The sequence below is a fragment of the Anopheles moucheti genome, chromosome 2, assembly GCF_943734755.1.
Source record: "Anopheles moucheti chromosome 2, idAnoMoucSN_F20_07, whole genome shotgun sequence".
Classification (NCBI taxonomy): Eukaryota; Metazoa; Arthropoda; class Insecta; order Diptera; family Culicidae; genus Anopheles; species Anopheles moucheti.
This window is the reverse complement of record NC_069140.1, coordinates 39,543,975-39,561,108: the sequence shown is the minus strand read 5'-3', so window position 1 is coordinate 39,561,108 and position 17,134 is coordinate 39,543,975. Positions and strand designations below refer to the sequence as shown.

The 17,134-nt window shown below is 42.8% G+C and overlaps 1 protein-coding gene across 1 annotated transcript; it reads right to left on the bottom strand.

Annotated features, from left to right (window-relative positions):
* Window positions 1-6,390: 6,390 nt before the first annotated feature.
* On the bottom strand, window positions 6,391-8,114 carry LOC128298458 (general odorant-binding protein 83a-like). Its single transcript, XM_053034208.1, has 3 exons — window positions 7,955-8,114; window positions 7,048-7,304; window positions 6,391-6,638 (listed from the first exon to the last, which is right to left on the bottom strand). Exons 1-3 carry the CDS (start codon window positions 8,112-8,114, stop codon window positions 6,621-6,623), a joined length of 435 nt encoding a protein of 144 aa, XP_052890168.1. The 3' UTR covers window positions 6,391-6,620.
* Window positions 8,115-17,134: the final 9,020 nt, after the last annotated feature.

Below are 17,134 nucleotides of genomic sequence, written 5' to 3'. Positions count from 1 at the left end.
AAAAGTAAACGATCGGTCCGGATAGGATCCGCAGGGGATAGGGTCGTGCGAAGGTTGGAAAAAAAATGCAATGAAGGTGGAGAAAAAAAACGAGCTTTTGCTTTGAAAAATAAGATCTGACCCACGCAGATTGGAGGCAGCCGGCCATATTGCACGGCAATGGGTTACTGAGCAGGCACAGGATGGTGGGAGGCACAGATACGGCCACATTAAATAGCGTTCCCGGGGCATATCCTTTCTTGTTTTCCTACCTTGCCACACCCCGACGGTTCGACCTGTGTTTTGGTCGTTTATCAAACAGTCGCTCCTTGTTTCAAGCCACCTAGATGAAGGTGTATGTAGAGGGAAAGAAGATAAAAGCATACACAAACAACAACAAAAAAATCACCACCTCAAGCAAAGGGGTGAGATCGGATGGATGGGGATGGAGGCAAAGAATGAAATTAAAAACCGGAACCGGAAAATCCTATTGCGGCGGGCCATGTTTTCATGGGGCTTGTTCCAGTCAGCCGAGATTCGCTGTCACTTTGCTTTGCTACGTTTTAATATTCATAAAGCATACAGGCAGGTGCGGGCATTGGGAATGCGGTAAAATTGTCGGGTATATTTGCTGGCGTAATGCTATTTTCATGTGAACTTGAGGTAAAAAGTTGTATGGGAGGTTGCTGCTTTGTTTGTTTGCACTGTGCACTGTGCATTTTTCTTTCCGGGAATACATTAACATTAACTATGAATTTGTAGGAATGCGTCTGTCACATAGTTTTGTTTGATGCAAATGCTACAGGTAATGCAGAAGAGTGACAATTTGGATCGACTTCACTAGTACAAGCGAGCTTCATATTCTCACACGTCTAAAAAGCTGTAACATTGTAACAGAATTAATATAAAAGACACACACGTTTTGAATAAACCAGAATTTTCCATTTAGACACAGTGACTTTGGTTTGGTGGTAGGATTTGAGAACGGATGTTTGCCCTATGTACGTTGCACTTGGTCTGCTCCGAAGTGAACTTTGGAATGAAACTTTTCCCTGTTTTTTTTTTGTAAGAAGTAAGTCTTAAAAAGTCATCTCTGAAATAATCTGTTGAAAGTTGCAATCTAGTCTTAGTAGGAATCACGTTTCGCGTCGGCGACCCGAGTACCTCCGTACGGCAAGGTAAATAAAGTAACACGAAACAATATTTGTTGTACCTCTAAAAAAATGTTTGTTTGGGTTGTTTTGGGAAAATGTTGTTGTTTATTAATTAATTAATTATTCAATTAAAAGTGTAAAAAAATAGACCCTGTATTTAAAAAAGGGCATATGTAAGTTCCACATATTTTAAAAGGTGTCGAAAAGAGAAGGATGATTGGATACCCAGATTTCCAGTTTTACCGACTGTTTTGCATGATGTGAATAATTATAATTAATTTAATCCTTATCTTAACGCTACATATTTCTACAATTAACCAACCATCTGGTCGACGAACTAACCAATCTTGAGTCGAATCGAGTTGCACGAAAGTAGGCGAGGAAATATATAACGCTCAACCGTCGTGGCGAGTTCGAAGCCTGTGACGGTTCTAGTAGTTTTGCCATCATCAATACTATTTTATAATTAATGTCTTATTCACATAGCTCCACTTTGGTGAAATATGTCATGAATTCTTAAATTCTTACTTTTCATAATCCATTTTAACGAAGTTTTTATTCCAACACCGTCTCATTTATAAACAAAACAAATATTTCCACCATGATTCACAGCATACTGCAGTGCTCAATGCTCTCAAACCCCGAACAACTTACCATCACGGTGTATTTATTGTCGATTGTCGAAAGCAGTGGAAAACTTTTGCACTTATACCCGCCAGCTATTGGAGTGGGTCGAGATTTGTTGTACCAACGGCAGTGAAAAACGATTTTCTTTCGCTCGTCAATCGTCAATTGGTGCTTATTTAAGCGACAAAAAGTAGCGCGCATTAAAATTGTGTGGCGAGCAGAATCTTAAAAAGTGCTTTTGCCAAAACTTTTCAGCTTTGTAACTCAACGCACAGTGTTGTTTGGCTGTTGTTGTTTTTTTTTTCTTTTCTTTGTTTGTTTGCCGCATACTTTCGGCTGGCTAGAATGTGCGGCAGAATGACAAACAATTTTTCTACCCAAAACAAACGGAATCCATTTAATTCAATTAACGTAAAGTTTAGCGACTTCGCTGCGAAGCGGATTCAAATTCGTGGTCCGTTGAAGCAGTTTCCGCAGTTTGATTTTCTGCACGGTTGGACACGCTTGAGCGGTGCGGTCGCACGAGCACCCAAAGTAAAGAACTATGTTCACGCATTCAGTTACAATTCTATCAATTATTTCTCCCCCTTCCGTCCTGGATCCACCGCTCCGGTTGATGCCTTTACTCTCGTCTGTTTTAAATTCGGCAGCGGCCAAAACAGAAGAAACTCCTGAGGTGGAAAGCAGAAAACTGATGGACTTTGTCGGTTACATTCAGCACGGCACTTGGTAGAGCGGTGGAAAAATCAGCAGAAGGAAGAAGGAATGTGTGTATGTGCGGTGGGAGTGGTCTTTGTTTCCGTGAAAATTCGCCACGTGGCAACGATGGACATGGCCGCTCAAAACTTATGTCCCTCGGAAGGCTGGTAATTGAATGTTTTTATTAAAATTCTTTGGGTGAAGTTTTGAAGTGCCGAAACCACAGAATCCTTCCCTTTTGCTCCCCAGACACGCACACACAGGAAAAACTAGAACCACCGTCAAAATCTACTATCATTGGAGGAATTTTCGATCGGCTGCAATAAACGGTGCTTGGTGGTATGCGATGCTGCACATGGCCTATGCTGCACGCCGAATCTGCCGATGCTGAAGGACGCTGCGGTTCTGAGGTATTAGGAAAAGTGAGTGCATTCCCGGAAAGTGAAATTTATCGTTCGATAGTAAAATGGTTCAATAAAGGTGGAAAATTGAGGAAACTTTGCCTTTCGGAGCGACGTGTGCTGAACTCCGGAGAGGCTAGTGGGGTAGAAGCAATTTTGGCTGTTATGAAGAACCGTAATGACCGAGTAGTTTTCGGTTTTAATAACATGTTTCATTAAAACCGTTAAATTAGTCCTCATAACAATACAAAATGGTGAAGGATACTCTGTTTCGTTGCAGATTTGATCATTACGTACTGTGTTTGACTCATAATGGAAATAGAATCATATAAGAAAGAAGCCATAAACCAGAAAGAGAAGAGGCCATAAACCATCTTTTCTTTTTGAAAAGATAACAAACTCTGCATTTTGTTTCAATTTATTTGTTTAATAGAAGGTTGTTTACTGCACAACAGTTTTTGTGAAGTAAAAATTCGACCGTTCCCGGTTATATATTCATGTCAAAATTCCTATTTTTAACTTTTTATGGATTTTTTTTTATTTCTTCAAGAACGGCCAGGCCGTATTGCTAACTTTTTATGGATTTCTTCCATCAAAAATAAATAAACATCTTCGTCTATTTTGAACATTGATGCATTTCAGTTTTGCATTATGTACAAGCCATGTTTTTTTGGTAAAACTTTGCAGAACATTATATTTACCAAGTTCGGTCAATATTTCTATTATTTTTAAAATTTTCACACAACCTGTAGTATTACAAAACTTGGTCCGATGGTGTATTGGTAGCGGCTCCGGTCTTCACACGACAGGACCGATCCAAAATCCCATCCGCAACATTCTTCCGCACGCAGGACTACGGGCCATCAACGCTTAAATAAAGGTAAAGAAAGCCAGAAATGGCAGGCCTAAACCTTTCTCGTATGGCTGTTAAGCCTATCAAGAAGAAGAAGTGACTCCCAATATGGTTAATCTATACCGGTTTTGTTGCATTTGCCACATTTCATAGTGATCCCATTGGCTTGACTCTCATACGCTTGATACATCTTACGAGTTAGGTTTGCTGATATTAAGCAACGCGTGTTGTGTAAAAGAAAACACTTGATATCTTTTTCCGTTTCGAATTGGCAAATTTGTCTGTGTATGTGATTCCACCCGTTGCATCGTCGGTCGCTATCGTTCCGTTTTATTTTTATTTCCCCTTGAAACATAATTCCTGTAACGATTATTGGTATCGTTTCGACCGGCGGGTGCGTTTAATAGGCCAAGCAATGGTAACGATCGCAATGCATGCCTTTATTATGATCGAATCGTCTTTATTGTATTATCAGAAATAAAAACCAAAAGTTAATAACCACCAGCTCGCTAACCCAAAGTAGATAACAATTTAAAAATGGCGCTGGCACTCAAAGTGTTTAAAGCTTAGTGAGAAAGAAAAATACTATATTGAAATGTTGTGCGATGCTTTTCTCCGTTGAAAAGATGCTGTACTAATCATCTTTGTTGCTGCGATATATTTGGCATCCGACATAATTACAAATGCATTCTGCGTACGAAGCGATTGCAATATTTGCCCGCACGAAAACTTCTCCTTTGCGTTAATTACGAATTCGGATGACAATTCGTTAGCGTGCGCGAAATGCGCGTTTTGCATTTGCGATGATTAAACGTTTTCGCTCATTTACGAACAGCTCGTAGTACGCTTTTCCTTTCGGCGGAAGGCTCGAGCGGCACCGATACAAAAGCTTCTTACACAGCATTTTAAAATGAACTGTCATTTAATTAGCAATTTTAATTGCTTGCTAAAAGCACTTACACAGCGCGGCAGACGTCAGCTAGCTTCTGGGTAGCCTTTTTTTCCCCACGACGGCGAGCAGTGCGACACGTACACAGTGCAGGCCAGTAAGAAACAGTAAATTATCTACCGAGACTGATTTACGTCTGCCATCGAGAACAGCATTTTGCATTTCCTTTGTCGCGTTCCGTTCGTCGTTTTGTCCTGCGGGGTTTTGTTTTTGCTGGTGCTACTCAACTTTTTGCTTTAATACGCTCATTCAACAGATTTGTTTCTGACTTTGCCGAGACAGCTTGTCACCGATGAAAGGCGCATGGTGTCAGCCTTGTCCTAAACGGGGCCTTTTCTCGATGCACCTGCAACGGTGGCAGTGCGCAACCGGCCGTACTGATCCCGTGGAGCAGTACTTGATTCGTACCGTTGGGTAAGCGATGGTACGAAAATTAACTTTCTCATGGCGGACGCAAACTGTTGGCGGTGTTTAATTCATAACATGGAGGCACGAACCTTGATGAAGATGTCGAGCAGATGTAAAAGCGGTTAAAAGTTTCCATTGGATACGTCAGTGATAAATCACTTAAAGTTAACATCGCGAAGTGCCTTGCTATGACAGCAAAATATTCTAAGTCAGCTTAGGAATTGCGGAGCAACAATCATTTAAGACCTAGTAAAGGCGTTTTTTTTTGTTCACAAGAATATTGATTCTCCACCTACCATTTAATGTACGGTAAAACTGTGCGTCGGATTATTTTATAACTGTGAATTATTTTTTAATGGAGGCAAATTGTGATACACAACTGGCATATTATTTCTTTGATGGCTTCGATTAAAATATGTGTAAAAAATGTAAAATTCCTATTTATGGTGGTCTGTGTTTCTTAATATCGCCGCATCGTAAACAATCACAACAATTTATAGCTTACATCAACAGATTGTTTACAATAATTTGCACAAAATGTAACGTCAAACAATACAAAATTCAGATTATTTTTTGATTCTTTTGACAAAAAACATGTAATCAGAATACATGAATCTGAGGTTAGTTAACATGTTTAACTATAAAAATTAAGAATGGTTCTCCAATTGGTAGATGTTTGTTAAAAATTTACAACCGCAAATGAACAAATTGGAGTTGCTTAAGTTCTCGTAACCTATATTTAAATAGTACTGATTGCAAATTTGACCCACGGAAGCGAATGTTCAAGCAACTTTAGTGTACCTCAAATATTTGATCACCGCAAAGTCCGTCTACTTCATTCCCGATTGCATACGAAACTTAGCCCAACTTTAACTAGAAGCAAGTGACGAACTTAAATAAACCCCATTTAAACGCTAACCGGAATCGTTTTTAAGGCGAATGTACGCCCCACGAAACCAAGTCAACGCCAACGACTTGTTGAAAGTTTTTCCCTGAATGTAATTAAAAGAAAATACGGTCTGATTATAGTTTCCCTTGCGTTTTGTTTCTCAACGATCCACCAGGCCAGTCAGTTTGTATGCATTTTTTCATCATTTTATTCCTTTTTTTTGTTCTTTGACTCATGCTTTTCATTGGACGGGTGAAGAAAGTCCTGTTCTCAGCAAAGAAAGTAGGGTTAGTAGGAAGTAAGAACTTTGCACCGTAAGTTCGGGGCAGAAATTTAGAATTTTATCCATTCGCACCACTTGGAGCCACTGTTCTGGTGGTGATTCCGTGGTTGGGAAGGCCAAGCCGTCAAATGGTTGCGTTGAAGTTGGTTAGTCACAGGTTGGTCGGTTAGTTGGGAAACTACGTGCAGTGCAATGCGGAAGGCAAGCGAAATAGGTTAATTACTAATTCCGAAGCACGAGCTGGCATGCTGGTAACCGGTGGATGCGCGCTGCTCCTTTACGTGAAGATTAGCCTGTAACAAGCAAGGATCACTCAATCCCACCGAGTCACGATGCGCATCCTCGTAAGCATTCGGTCTAGCTGCTGAAAGCTGCATCTTAAACTAGGAAATAGTGCTGTAAAGAAAGGATACGCAAAACCAAAATCCACATCGGTTAAAGTGCTCATAAAAAAACACAGCGAATGAATGAATTTCAATCTAAAATAAAGTAAGGAACGGGTTGGTTTTTTTTTGTCGCTGGTTTCGCCCCTTTTCATCTCCAACCAAAGCGAAGCAATAGGAAAACCATATTTGCCGCGACGGTGGCGTCACACTACTAGCCGGAAGCAATTAAAAGTTAAACTTTTTCAATTAAAAACTTGCTACCGAGCGGGAAAAATGTCCGATTTCAGGTTCGGCGAATCGCGTTTTAAATGTGACTTTTTTGTTGCCGTTTTGCGCAATGGGGTTTGGAAGGTGATAAAGGCCGCGAACGCAAATGAAAGGCCGATCAAAAGCGTAAACCGTCCCGAACCCGGTTGTACCTTTGGATCTGACTGCTTCCAGCACTTGTGCAGCCAGAACGCCTTGTCGCATAGATTTTCACCCTCGGGATAGAGACATCGTTTGCCCATGTGCAATGCAATGTCGTGCATCGAGTTCGGGAGGGAATCGTGCAGCTTTTCCAGATGCACGTCACCGTTGTCGTCGACCACCTTGGCCTCGTGGAACAAACAGTTCATGTAGCATTTGAGCTTCTCGTCCTCGTGGATCTCTTCGTCGCTGAACTTCTTGATCGCTTCTGTAAGTGTTATAAGTTGTGACGTGTGTACGGGTAAAAGAAATCGAAAATTAGGCTTGGAAAATAATCATATGCATAGATAATGGGCTAATTTAAACTTATCCATTTAAAACTACTCCTACTTTAGTGATCATATAAAATTAAAATTATTATTTATTTAATAGCGATCATATTAAAAATTAAACTTCTATTATGCATTAAAATAATCTTTCTCGTTGCTACTTTAATACATTTTCATTATTACATTTAAAAAAATGCAATATCTTTTATAAAACAGAAATTAATCATTTTTAGCAATGCGACCGTTCCCGCAGTGTTATTGAAACAAATGGAAAAGCCCAATTTACTTTTAAAAGCTTCGTACGTTTTGGTACATTATTTCCTTATTTGTTGGTAGAAAAACCTCAAGAGGTCTAGTCCTGTCATTTCTGGCTTTCGTTGACTTTATGAACCCGTAGATGAATAGTCCTTTACCACTACATTCGGCGATACTTCGATCACAAAACTCACTTCAATATTCAATATTCCCTTGTTATCGGTTTAGAACAATCAATTTATTCAATGCCCTCAACACTCAAAGAATTTCCTACAGAACACAGCAAATCACAGTAAATCAGCAGCATCTGTAAAAACAGCACATAATAACTCACCCTCTGTGACACCTGTTTTTCCAATGCAAATATCATGCAATGGTTTCAACGCCTCGAGCAGCTCTGGTGGTGGATATTCGGCATCTCGGCGTGGTGTACTTTGCGCAAACACGGTCGAACAACACATTAACCCAAAACAAACGAGAGTTATTAGCATCATCTCTTTAATATCAGAAGAAACTTTAACGATTGTCCAACTCTCCCCGAATGATTCTCAAACAAAGACTGAAGCAAACAGTAACGAGCCGAGTCACTTTTTATAGAGCTCGGTTTCGGAAAAAAAATCAATGCACTAAGAGTCGTTCAATTTCAACAAACAATTAAGTGACATTTTCTAGTTGCACGGTAATGATGACACCAGTACATTGGAGGAAAGCTTTAGTTAATTACCTCCATGCCGGCTGTTTACCGATGACCATTAATTAACAGCAAAGGTTGTGGCACTGTCTCTCTGATATGTGACCTCTCCCATTCCGCCACCGACAATTAGTACGAAGTGACCCGATTTTTGGAGCTTCAAGTTTGTTTTCTGTGTTCTGTGCCGTTCCTGCCGTACGTCATGCTGCTTCCGGTTCCGTCCTTTTAGCATCGTCGCATAACAGACGTCGCAACGAAAAACAGGCAAACTCGGCGAACAACTATCGCTCAATCATTGGTGTTGACAAATCAATCACGAGCAACATGTTTTTCCATTATCCCATTAGGGTGCCGAAACTTTCGGTTGCTCGGAGTGTTCGAGTCGGTGGGTAAAGACAACATTATCGCCGTTTCGGTTGGGACGGCTGGGCGACCGAAGGTCATGTGCATGGATGTGGGGACATGGCGAAAAATTCTGCTAGCGGAGGAAGAAAACTGTTTGCAACACTGCTAAACATCACATCACAAGAAAAATAAACTTAATGCTTCATTAAGCAACCCACAGCGGTAGAGCCAAACTTTTCCTTCATTGACTGCCAGAAGCTTCCTAAGCCGGTGTTTGTCCGCACTCGTGTGTGTGAGTGGATGTGTGTTGCATGGCAGAATACTTCTTAGCGATTTCGCTTCGTCACCGTGTTTGGTAGAGTGACGATGAACAAACCTGGCGGGAAACGAGCCGATGACATGGTAGAAAAAGTGTAGACCCGGACCATTTTTTCTCCCGTCCCTTCCCTTCCGTTCCGTTTGTTTAATTCGATCCGGAATCGATGCTTGTCCATCTCGCCTTCTGCCTAAAGCTTCTTCCCATTTTCCCGCCGCTCTCTAAAAGAGATCGGCAGCTTTCGTTGATCGAGCGAACGGCCGGGGTAATTAAGTTCATGGCTGGCAATAATTATGCGCTTCGCCCGTTGCCGAGTGGTAAACAATTAACTCTCGAAATGTGTCATTAATTTTGCCCCTGTCTGCACGAGTCTCGTGAAATGCAACCGTATTGCGTTGATAAGTAGAAGAAGTATGATTTAGGGCGATGAAATAGATTGATAGTTAGATTAGAAAGAAAGTAAAGTGAATACCATTTGCAAATAAGAACACTTTTCACGCTTAGTTCAGTTGTGGGCATGAATTAAGGACACTCTTGAAGCTTTATTTTATATTACAGACGTTTTGATTTTAAATCCGGAATATTTTGCCACTAAAGCTTTTGGAATCACATTTTTTCTGTGATGACAGTAAAACAATTCGGGTTTTAACTTCTCATCGAACAAATAAACATAAATAAAACATGGCTGTCCACAATTTTTGTCACATTCTAGCGCGTCCCTCGGCGTTGCCTTTTTGCGCCTTCAGTTGTGGTTTTCTTCTATGAGTATTTATGCAATTACAAATAATTTCGGCTGTTTGGAAAAAAAATAAAATGAAAAATCAGTCTCCGAGGATAACGAATAAAATGAAGTAAGATTTTTTTCGAAGAATTAAAATTGATTTTGGGGCGACCCGGTGGCATGATGGTAGCGGAGCCGGTCTTCACACGAACGGACCGGACTAAAATTCCATCCGGACCAATTCCTTCGTAGCAAGGACTGACTATCCGGCTACGTGGTACAATAAGTCGATACGGCCAGGAGGCCGTTCTAACGAAACAAAAAAAAACATAGATGTACACATTTTCAACATGCGCAAACTGTGAATCAAAGCAACATTTGAAAAATAACCGAAAGCAGATAAGCAGATCGAAAGTAATAAAAACATTTCTTCAGCCAACTTACAAAATCCGCAAAATCAAACGAAAGAATTTCACCGAAATGACAACTTCTGCGTATCTTCTGCGTCCTTTCATTTAGTTTTTCTCCACCGAACAGCCTCACGTCCCCCCGGAACACAGTGTGTGTAGCATTGGTGCCGGAACGGAAGTAACCCCTGTTCGGTAAAACATCATAAATCACCGAAATGTCGTACCTTGTGCTACCTGTGAATTGTTCGTGCGGACAGGTTGAAAAGTGGCTGCCTACGGGAGGTATGATGCAAGGTTTGTGGGGTGAGGCTTCAGGGGGGGGGGGGGGGGGGTCATGTCGCATAAACATATGACACCCGGCTTTCGGTGAAAGCTGATAGTGATGATCCACCTAGGGGGTTTCAAAGAACAAGCAACCCAAGGTACAAAAGAGTTGAATGTTGAGGAAGCGTAAGCGTATTCAATAAAGTTAAACTCTCTCAGGATTTTCTACGTTTCGTGGCGATCCTTTTTTTCTACGCTGTTTTTTGTTTTGGATAGGGTCTTGTGGGAAAGAAGGCTCGTGGAAATGAAAGCTCGAAAGAAATCCTCACCAAGCTCGTCTGCGCTTCCTTGCTAGCGAAGGAGAAAAATGGAAGGCTCGCTGTCGGAATGATGCGCCCCTTTTAAAGCGAATGGACAACAACTGACCGAGCACCGGGCGTTCGTTCTGCTAGCGTTTTGTTAAACACACTCTAATACCCACCACTAATAGCAGGGTCCTTTCAAAGTCACTTACACCGACACTCACACCCACCCACACACGCATACACGCTGACCCAGAAGGGGAAGAAAAATTTAGCTCATAAATTTAATTTTCTATCTCATCCTTTCCTCCATTAGCCTTTCCACGGCAGCACAAGTAGAGGCCGAGGTATTGTTTTTTTGTTATGTTGGTCTTACTACACAGTTGCCCCTGCATTTTTTTTTTCGTTGAAGAAGAGTAATTTCGTGCAAATGTTCCACGATATCAAAAGGTCAACCCAACTGACCAAAACACGAGGCGCGCCTCGGGATGAAGCTGATGAATGACGTTTTGGGAGAACCTCAGCTGGGGCGGTCCTGGGGGCGGTGGTGGTAGCGGTAGTGGCCAACATCCACATCAAAAGCATCGTGCTACAGTTTTGATGCTGGGGTTATCGTGCGCCATCGCTCATCGTGCCGGGCCTGGGCCGGTGCTCGGTGCGCATCACTTTTATTTATTAGGGCAGCAGTAGGAAGTAGTTGGAAAGAAGAAAAGAAAGCAAAAGTTTAATGTGTCCTTTACTGCCTTATCAAATTTACCACCGAGTTCATCGTTTTCTTCAATTCTAGTAGAGTTTTTTTGCGTTGTATTCAGCAGTGGTTGTGTGTGTGTGTGTGTGTATTCAGGGTTGCTTGCAAAAATAAAAACTTCCCTTCAAAGAACCAGCTCTACTTAAGCAGGCCCTTTTTTGCCCACAACCGTGGCATGTGGCAATGGCCAAAGATTCCTTTGGTTTGCTGATTTTAAGATGACTCGGTGCGCATCCTTTTTGCGGTATCATCATCCACCGTGCCATGTAGAGCTATGCGAATAATGACCGATGCGAAGAATGACAACGACGTTGATGACGGCGGCAGCCATGGAAGGCTGTGGGCCAGTTTCCACGACGATGCTTACCGTCGGTCCGCTGAGGTGAAAAGATTACGAGTTCGCATGCTTTTATATCCTCCTACCAGTAACGGCACATCACCCCTTCGCGCTGTCCTGCCTCACACGCGCGAAGTGCAACCTTCTTCTATTATCAGCCACTTTTCGTACAGCGTTTTTTTTGTGTGTGCTCTCCTTTCGCCAACCAGAACAGAACAGAAGCGAAGCCATGTATTCAACGCAAACAGGGACCAAGACACTGTGCGGGCACTGCCTTTCAACAGGACGGTTATGATTTATTGAAGCTATTCTTTGCCATTGCGTGGCCGTCGTTGTCGTCGTCTCTCATCGCCTTCGTCACTCGTTGTCGTGATCACAACCCTGCCCGGGACACTCGCAGCGCCCTTCCCCTGGACAGTGGTTTTAGCTGTGGTCATTCTGACCCATCCTGAGCTAAATGGCCCGACTCCCTGCTTTCAGGCTTTTACACGAAGTCACCTTCAACCCTCCTCACCTTTTTAGCGGAGAGATTGAGAGTTTGAGTTTCACGGTGGTTGATTCATCGCACGGTCGGATAATTTATTCTTATCATTCGCTCTGCCTCACTACAGCGCTGCTCATTTACCCATCCGCACGCGGGACCGACCCGGGCAAAAGTGTGGAACTAGTTTTCTTGAATCATAAAATATAAATTTGAGCACATTTTTCATTCACGATTTCGGTCGCCGCAACGCTGCACGTGCGAGGTGGAGGTTTTTGCAAGTGGGACTTTGTTTTGTGGGCATGGCGATAAGCGTAAGATTTCATGCAAAACATTAGTTACGCGATTATAATAGCGTCTTTGGTTTTGTCGTCTCGATTTGTTTCATTCTTGGCTGCGGGGTCGGTTGAGTGTTTGCGTGCTGATAGAGCACAACACCGGCAGAGTAAGCTTCGGAGTAGTTCACCCGTTACCGGGCACCAGGTGCCGGTGCATTGTTTGTCGTTATCTGGCACTGTACACTGGTAGTAGCTGTTACTACTGCAGTCGAAAAGAATTATGGTTGTTATTTGATGTACAATAAAAATCTAAAGAATGAACAGATAATTTCAAGACAACGTATTTCAAGATAACGTACTTTTTTCTCGTCATCATTTTTAATTTCTTCTTTGTTTATTGTTTACTATTGTTAAATAATAATTTTAACTGAAACATCTTCTTCTGCTTTACGCATCTGTGAGACATTCAATGATACCGGAAAGCAAAAATATCCCTTCACTTACTATTCCACTGTAATAAGCTTACGCATTAAATATGAAAAGTTTCGAGAGCAATAGCTTTGGCCCAAAGATTCAGGAGGCCTTTTAGAATCTTAAGAATTTTCGCAAAATAACGAAACCGGTTTCAAAACCATTCACATCAGAACCTTTACGAGGTAAAACTGCTATATGAATGGTCGACAAATATATTACTTATCGTACCTCTTATTAATCCTGCCGGCATTTGTCTACTTAGCCACTAACAGTTGCCGATCCTTGAATTGGAAATTGCATTTTAAACTAAATTTTTTGTCAGTTATTGAAGTTGAGGAGATTTAGTCATCACCATGCAAGCACCTTAATGTGCCGTGTTCAAACAATTTTACTAAACCCAATGCATCTTAGCCATCGTTGAGTGAAATTAAATAATGTTCGTGCAGCCGTGACCCGCTTGTTTCAGCCACCTCAATCTGCTTCATATCATGCCCCACGGTAAACATAAGGTTCGTTGCTAACGAGCCTGGAAGCATTTGTCGTACCATGTCGTATAAATTGAGCCCGAAAGAAATTGCAAAACAAAATACCATTAGTGCAATCAGCCCCTAACAACAGTTGTCCATTGCCGGAATGCCCGAATTTCGCAGCAGAGCGGGCAAGGTAGCCAGGAAGAAGAAATGAAAACAATCCTTTCTTCCCAAGTCGGTGGAAATATTTCCTAACAGGGAAACTTTGCGTACTGCTAGCATCAACTCTTGCGGGCAATGGAATATTCCAAGAGCACCTCGGGAGCAAAAGGGTACTCGCCCAAGTACTTACTACTCTTACGATGCTTTACCACTTCCAATCCGTACACAAACTATCGTCAACTCTCGAGCGAAGAGTCAACAAAACTCGGTTCGACAAATTCCACCCGCCCCGAACGACCCGGAACCAAGGTGAGCATGGCGTAAAATATGTTTTCTCTCGAAAGTAAAGTTCTGGCAATGCTGCCCGCCTTGTATGAGCTGTGTCACTGTGTACACACTCGCTTGGAAACTGCAACCGGAAAGGAAAACGCATAACCGGAACCGGCAGTGGTGAACCTGGACGCCGAACCTGTTCTTCAAAATTTGCTGAGACGATCTGAAAATCTTCACCGAAACCACATCCTACCGCAGCATCGCTGCCTGACTAATAGTCGTTTTGTTGCGTTGCCCTACACCCGTTCCGGTCTTCCTTTCGCCACCCCCCCCAGAACGACCTGTCTCATCGAGGTTGAATCATTTCCGGGTCCGTGGTCTGCTGTCGAATGGGATGAGTTCTATGTTTTTGTTTCCTATTCCGCTGCCACTGCCTCTGCGCTGCGAAGCCACATTCAGAGGTCGCAATCATCAGAGACATTCCGCACCAACCGGTACGCAGTACGGTGCCTCGAAACTCGAAGCTGCTTTAGATGGTGCGGAAAAATTCAACCGGTGGCACAGTTTATGAAAAGTCATAAATTTTACTCACCCACCCTCTCACCCTCGCTGAAACCCCCCCCCCCCCACACACACACACACACATGCATACATGCATCTGCACATGGTGCACGCGTCAGAACCGCACACTTGAACGATGAAGTTTTCGCCCTTATTCGTCCACATGCTCCAAATCTTTCCTCAAATTGGCCCGTATCCACCACGGCACTGCGTACCTGTACTCTTTCCAAGTTTTTTTCCGTTGCTTTTTGAATTGGTACAGTTGTATATGCTGGTGGGTGGTGCTAACACCAAACGCATCCATCGGGCAAGTTGGTGCTTGTGAGACGCCCTCTTCCCCAGTGCCTTCATCCCGGCTGGGCCTGTCCTTTCACCTACCGGGGTAGATGAAGAACGTAATTTTAAACTCAATTTGAAACACATTTCCGGAGCATGTTTGGTAAAATAGCACACACCACCAGAAACAATAAACAATGGAAAATTGTGGCAAAAACTCGGAAGGCACCGAAACCGACATGTGGATTGCTCTAGGGTACGTTTGGCAAAAGATAGGCGCCTGCACCTTCGACTGTGGTTACATCACAATGTAATGGCCACACGGAGCAGCAGTAGGAGATGCGGTAGGTTTTTTTATATTTAAGTTTTGCTTTTACTTTGTAAAGCTCATCTACGGATGTCGTATCCGTAGATCCGTAGATCTGGTTTGAATCCCGATAGCGCTCGTCGCAAGGTCACTATGAGTCGCAAGGTATGAGTCTGGATGGAAGTAACAATATTTCCGGTGAAAGTTGCTTGAATTTCTAATCCCCAATATTTGGTACATTCGTTCTATTTTCTTTTTCCAATTGAAATGTTCGAAACGCGAGCTTCATTTGTAATTTGTATTTCATTCTGTAAAATAGCTGTTTTGAAATTCAGCCTTTAAATAACAATTTGGTAAGGAAGATAATCTGTTGTTTATAACATACAGAGTTCTTTAATCTAAGGTTTAACATCGACTCACATCGGAAAACATACTTGCCATCTTTTTGTGCGCGCCAAAATATATAATACCGTAATACACAGATGCATAGATTATAATATCAAAAATACAAAAGTGGCCGTAACTCTTAGTTGCATCTTGTCAACTAAAACAATCCATTAGGGAACCATTATGGTAATTAAAAGTAAGGATTCATTAGGGATTTCAAGCATCTCAAAAAGGTGTTTACATTAAAGCAATAAACAGAATTTTCAATAGTTTTTTTTTGTTTCATTAGAACGGCCTGGCCGTATCGACTTATTTTTACGACGTAGCAGGATAGTCAGTCCTTGCTACGGGGGATTGGTCCGAGTGGGATTTTGGTCCGGTCCGTTCGTGTGAAGACCGGCTCCGCTACCATCATGCTACCGGGCCGCCCCAAATTTTCAATAGTTACGCCAAAAGAAAGTTTTAGGGGATTGTTTTTAATACAAATTCGTAATTTGGAATATATCAACTGGCATTTTGATTCCGTCTCTAACCACGAAGCGTGAAGGACGTATCGAGAACCGCTCCGTGCTGACGAAAGCGACGAGAATTGATAGTCCCAAAAGGCATCGACCCCAGCTGCACGCAGCGCGTGTTGTGAAAGTGTTTAGTACGATAGCGAAGCGATCTGTGCGTAACCGTAGTAGCTTAGTTGTATCGTCTAGTGTTGTAAGTGTAGGTAAGCTGAGCGCCCGCTCAGTAAAGTGCGTACGCTCTGTGCTCTGAGCGCTCTCTCACTTCCCTACACCTGTCCTGACCCGGTAAGTTGTTTCCTTTTATCGTGCTCTTCCTTTCTGTCTGATTGGACAAACCACTCGGTCGAGCTCCGCCATGGAGGTGGAGCCGATGGAAGGATCGGATGAGTGCTTCACTACAGTGAAGCGCAAAAGTTCCGATCCAGGGATTCTTGCGTCGAAGAAATCCCTATTGGCAGAACAGGCTTCCTCTTCGCGCAAGCCGATAATACCAGCAGATGCGAAACCAAGAAGCAGGGCATATCCTGCTACTTTCAATGGGGTGCATGATGTTTTCTTCATGCCCAGAAACAAACCCCTGGATGCTAGATCGATCACGGCATCGATCTTCAAGAAATATCCAGGGGTTCTGGACGTACTTCGGCTGCGTCCTAATAAGATTAGGGTTTCCGCTAAGGACCGGATGCAAGCCAATGCCATTGCGGCTGATCCGGCCTATACGGAGGACTATCGGGTTTATATACCCGGTGGATTGGTGGAAGTCATCGGTGTTGTAGATGACTTCGAATGTCCTCTAGAGGACATCCTAAAGTACGGAGAGGGGGCATTTTTGCACCAATCAATTCCTCGGGTCAAGATCCTCGAGGTGAAAAAGCTTTACGCTTCAAGTTTGGTCGACGGAAAGAAGGTGTATCGTGAGACTTCCTCGCTCCGTATCACCTTCGAAGGCACAACCCTACCGAATTCCCTCTATTTTGAGGGACTTCGCGTGCCAATTCGTCGACCTTTTGTGACAAAGGTGGCAAACTGCACCAAATGCAGTCAGATTGGGCATTCAGCTCCTTACTGCTCAAACGCAGTAAAGTGCAGTAAATGCAAAGGAGCGCACTCTACCACAGAGTGCATTAAATCGGCCGAAAAATGCATTCACTGTAAACAGGAATGGCATGAGGTTGCGTCCTGTCCTGTCTATCGGA